This window comes from Mastomys coucha, unplaced genomic scaffold (assembly GCF_008632895.1).
Source record: "Mastomys coucha isolate ucsf_1 unplaced genomic scaffold, UCSF_Mcou_1 pScaffold18, whole genome shotgun sequence".
Taxonomy (NCBI): Eukaryota; Metazoa; Chordata; class Mammalia; order Rodentia; family Muridae; genus Mastomys; species Mastomys coucha.
The window spans coordinates 66516262-66521688 of NW_022196900.1; the positions used below are offsets into that span (position 1 = coordinate 66516262).

General features: G+C 51.9%; 1 protein-coding gene across 1 annotated transcript in view; it reads left to right on the top strand.

Moving 5' to 3' along the window:
* Positions 1–4205, top strand: part of Ldlrad1 (low density lipoprotein receptor class A domain containing 1) — a 9772-nt gene extending 5567 nt beyond the window's left edge. Inside the window, 3 exon segments of the mRNA XM_031376832.1 lie at positions 1018–1155; positions 2451–2579; positions 4057–4205. Of these exon segments, the coding sequence (XP_031232692.1) occupies positions 1018–1155; positions 2451–2579; positions 4057–4205 (416 nt within the window).
* Positions 4206–5427: the final 1222 nt, after the last annotated feature.

The following is a 5427-nucleotide window of genomic DNA, read 5'->3' on the forward strand; positions in this document are numbered from 1 at the left end:
GTTTGTGTGTGTGTGCCTGTGTGCATGCAGGTGCCTGCCTGTGTGTGTGTGTGTGTGTGTGTGTGTGCCTGTGTGCATGCAGGTGCCTGCCTGTACATGTGTGTGAGTGCTTGTATATGTGCAGGTGCCTGCCTGCCTGTGTATATGTTAGTGTGCATGTCAGTATGTCTGTGTACATATGTGTCAGTGCATGTACGGGTGTCTGTGTGTGCATCTGTTGCTATAAGCATGTGCATGAAGGTGCAGGTGTGTGCATGTGAGTGCATGTGAATGTGTTCATTTTCCTGTGTGCATCTGTGACAATGTGTGTCCCTAAGGATGCCTCCTGTGAATAGCTGAAGTAGCTCTGGGAACAGAGACATGACTCCTACTGACTCAAATACACTTGCACACACGCCCATAGGCACCACCTATGACCTCCATCTCCTTAAGTCAGTTTCTCCTTCAAATCTTGGGGTCACCTTTAGGGGTGAGTATCCCTCCTCTTCAGGTATGGTTTAAGGGTAACACTTCTTACAAGTATTTAGAGGAAAAATTAAAAAAATATGGAAATTTGCTGACTTCTAAGATATACCCAGATGGAAGGGATTGTGACATGCTGTCCCCAGATAGCTAAATATATAGCTTCCAACCAGCTAACCTGTTCCAGGAGATCCAACATTAAAACTGTGTGACAGATGGCACGCTGTCCTTAGTGCTTCCTGTGTGACCAAACCCCTCTGTGAGCCAGTGTCTAGAACAACCATGTTCCCGATAATCCCACATACCTCTCTTTTAAGGACAAAGGACCTTAGGCTGGAGGAGGCCAGGTCATCTATGCCTGCCATGCTGTGGCATTGGCAGAGTGGCAGCTTCAACTCCGCACATGCCTTGAAGTTCAGAGCCTCTCTGCTGCCCGAGGCCCTTCAGGAGCTCAAAGGAGCTCCCTGAGGGACCTTGTGCAGTGCCCACCTTGCCTATCCCAAGGCTGCATTTATGAGCTCCACCTTCACTCTAGGGCCTCTCTTGTCCCCACAGAGACTCACTCCTGTGTGACACTGGCCAACAGAACGGGGTTCTTGTGCCATGACCGAAGGCACTGCATCCCAGCCCATGCCGTGTGTGATGGTGTCCGCACCTGTCCTCATGGTGAGGACGAGGCTGAGAGCTTGTGCCGTGAGTACTCCTCAATCCCACGCCCCTCTTCATCCCCACAACCACCTTGACTCCCTTGCAGTTCCGTGGAACATCCTCAGGTACCACCTCCATGTCCTCACGCCTGTGGTGAAATGGTACCTCAGCCCAGACCTTCTGCTGCACACTTGGGGGATCTTTTGATGTCATCTCCACTCAGCACCTGTGGTTATCCTTCATAGAAGCCTTCCCTGAGTCCTGCCAGAGATCAATAGCCCTGCTTTGGGCTCTTACAGACCCTTGCTTCCCTGTGTTGTGTCCCTAGTCACGCTGGCATCACATCTGTCACCCCATCTGGCTATGAATGCCTCTGCGGTGGACTGTTCTGATCTGCTTGATCCTGGGGTCCCAGTACCTGGGACAAGGGTGTCTGGAATGACTTTCTGAATGAATGAGCATGTGAATTAACGAATTGGAAAACCTGGCCCTGTAGGGTCTGCTGGTACCACATGGCCCCATGCCTTAGACACCTGTTCTTAGGAGAACGCAACCTGACTAAACACAAAAGTATGAATTCATGGGGAGACCGGAAGCAGGGAGACAGCTATAAACTGGGGCAGGGGAAGGGGGCACTGCACCTCAGATCCTTGAGAGCTGGACTCTAAAGAACCATCTAGCCCAAACCCAAGAGTCACTGTGCACGTTGTAATTCCAGCACTTGGAAGGTCAATGCAGATGATCAGGAGTTCAAGGTCATCCGTTTCAAATTTCAGGCCAGCCTGCTTAAATGAGACCCTGTCTCAACGACAAAAAGCATCACTGGGTCCACTTTCCAGCTCCTTATCCCATGCACTACTCCAGCAAGCCAAGAGAGATTTGCCCAGCCTCTGCTTATGTGTTTCCAGGATGGGGAGCTCACTACCTGAGGCTGGCCTTGGTTTGTGTGAATTTGGGTCACCCTGTCCACAACTCCTTGACATAGACACTACTTTGGCATTCTGGGGCTTGTGTGTAAGAAATCCAGTTTTACCTGCTATGTTCTGAGGAGCGGAGGCTTCCTGGAGGGAACTTGACCCTAGATTAAAGATGGCAGGTTAGCAGAGGTGACCTCTGCAGTGAGTATGCACATAATGCTGAGGGTGGGGACATACAAGGGACACTCTCAGGGACCCTTTGTCACCCCACAAGGGTTGCACAGAGTACAACCGACCTCCTTCCTGGAAGACCTCCAGAATGAATGGGGAGACTCTGCAGTAGGACACGGTGATCCAGCTGCAGGTGACTGAAGTACTGTGGTCAGAGGTGACTTTTATCCTGCCCTATTTGTCTCTGTATAGGAGATGTGCCCCAGAGCCTCCCCAGCTTTCTCCTGAGCACCTGTGGAGACCCAGGCTCCTGGATGTACTCAGACCAGAAATGTGATGGTGTCAACAACTGTGGGGACTGCTCAGATGAGCTGAGCCCAGGTGGGGGTCTGGGCACAGGTGGACAGCGGCCAAGGGCATGGTCCCCTGGGTACTGTCCCTGCATCCTGGGAAGGAAATTCCCCCTCCCACTTGAACACCTCTGTGTAGATGTGCCAGCTATGAGAGGCTCTTCAGTGGAGAATGCTTATCTCCAGGGCATTGATTGGACACTAGGACCCAGGGGGTGACTGAGCAAAGAGACTGCACAGCCTTTCTGGATCTGAGTCTTCTGTCCTAGGCACCGCCTAGAACCCTAAGAGGAGGGCAGGGCAGGACTCACTGCCCCAGTTCATATGTGAGCAATCACCAGCAACAAGAAGGGAGAAGACAATTACGGGAAGGGACTATGGAGTAAATGACCTCCTTAGACGTCTTTACATTCTTTTCCCAGTACTGGGGAGATGCTCAGTCAGTGAAGTGCTGCACAACATGAAGCTCCAAACCCATCCCTACGATAGAAAGGGAGAATCAACTACAGGTTCCTAACTTCCCCATGCTGCATGTGTACCATGTCAAGTGCACACTCGCACACACAATAAATAAATATAATTTAAAAAAATTAAAGGTAGGGTGCTAAAGACGCAGTTCAGGTGGTAGAGTGGCTCCCTAGTGTGCACGAGCCCTGGCTAGATCTTCGGCATGGCATAAATGAGCTATAGGTACTTCTCTATAACCCCAACACTGAGAATAGAGGTAGGAAGGTCAAAAGTTCGAGGTCATCGTTGGCTTCATAGATGAAGGCCAGCCTGAGACTATGTCCCAAAAGACAAAAGGTGAAGGACCATCAAGGAAGACGCTGTAGACCTTAAGCCTCCACCCAAGTGCCCATATACGTGTCCATGCATTCATATATGTACATGCCTACGTGGGCACACATGCACATACATTCTATGCCCGGTGTTAAATCAACAAACATGTTCTGAGCACTGCTGAGGTAGCCTGGAAGGGAGAGTCAGGAGTCAGGCCCATCCCTAGGACCACACCATTCTGGTGCCAAGAGGAAGTACTGGGACCTTGGAGAATCTACCAGATACCCCAGGAAAGACAATCACAGAACAGGCCATAGAGAACAGGGGCCAACAATCAGGGCTGGTATGTAGAGAAGAATAGGGGAGCTACGGGTACAGGCCAAGGGACAGAAAAGTGAGGCACCCCCAGAGCATCCAAGGGATTGCTAAGGCAGGAGTGAGAGTGGAGCTGAGCTGGGTGTACAGCATCTCTGCATCCATTAATTCCCGAGCACTGTCTGGTTTCCTCTGCTCAACCAACGAGGCTTAGCCGGGCGAGCAGGTCCCACGGCCTATGAATGAGTTGTGAAGCTACAATTCTCTCTGCTGCAGGGAAACCCACACAGCCACTCACCCTAGACAGCCTAAGGCTTCAGGAGCTATTCGTGTTGCAGATCTAGAGAGCACCCTCTTGTCTGGAGATCCCAGAATCAAACAGCCGCTTCTTCCACTGGCTCTTGTCTCCCCAGTGACTGTGTGCCCGCCTTGTGGCCCAGGGTGGTGGCACTGCACGCCAACTGTGTTCAAGTACTGCAGCTGTGTCCCAAGGGTTCTGTGCCGGGATGGTGTGCAGCACTGCTCTGATTGGTCAGATGAGTACTCCTGTCCTGGACCCTGAGTGAGCCTCCCTCTGCAGCAGGGAAGCTGGCACCCGGATCCTTTCACCAGAGCACCGAACCCTAGACCACAAGGGCAGGAAGAGACCTTTGCCATCCACCAGTGACACCCGGCCCCCATTGTCTTTGAACAAGAATTGTCTTTCCTCCTTTCCAGTGTCTCAGCCTCCACTTGGGCACTTCCAGTGACGGAGCTCACCACCGTGTTAGGCAGATTCTAACAAGATGAGGTATCCACCTCCATCACTTTAGGCCTGTCAGTGGGACCACATAGAGGAGACATGCTCCTTGGCTCCAGAGCAGGCCTGAAGCTCCAATCTTGTCATCCCTTGAAGAGACAGATAAATGTGTGGCTTAGATGCCAAGTGAGTTTAGCCCCATGGGTAGAAAACAAAACACACATTTCTGTCATTCAGCGCCTAAGGCAGAGACTGCTGAGTTCAAGGCCACTGTAGCTTGTTGCTCAACTCCCCAGCAGTCCCCACTGATCATGAGGTTGCACGTGGCATTCGGGACCTGGTATCTTTCTAGTTTCCCAGTCTCCTGGAGGCTTGTGGCTGTAGAATAGAAGACCCAGAGAAAGTGCAGCTTAGAAGAACCCCTCAATGTCTTTAGCCTTAGCCTCAGTCCTGCTTCACCCCACACTCACCTGCAGGTTTATATTTCAGTCCTGAAGCCAGAACAAGCCATTTCCCTGCATCCCTTCTAGCATCATAACACCTAGGCAGGCAAGATGGGCGTGCTCATTAGACAGATGAGGAATCAGAGGCCCAGGGGATGACTCGCCCAGGGTGGGCCCTGGGGCTGGGACTCAAAGTCAGTCTGGGGAACTCGCCCAGGGTGGGCCCTGGGGCTGGGACTCAAAGTCAGTCTGGGGAACTCTGACCTCAGGGCCTCCCCCACTATTAAAGAACAGAGCCACAGCCTGGCCACGGGAGGCTCTCTGGGGAGGGGGTGAGTATTAAAGAGGACTAAAGGTATCTTGCCCTTATCCTGAAAGACAGACTTGGGGTCTGGCTATGGAGGGCTCCTGTTGGAAAAGACAGAGACAGCCCAGTAGAAACTAACAGAGCTGGGTTTCTACATTAGTATCTTGTGAGGTTTGAAAATGGCATCCCAGGAGCAACTGGGCCCTGGCCATTCATTTGTTCTTTCACCACTTGAGTATTCCTTCAGTCATTGCTGAGCTGAGCAGGGATCTGGGGGTTGGGGGCTGGGGCCTGG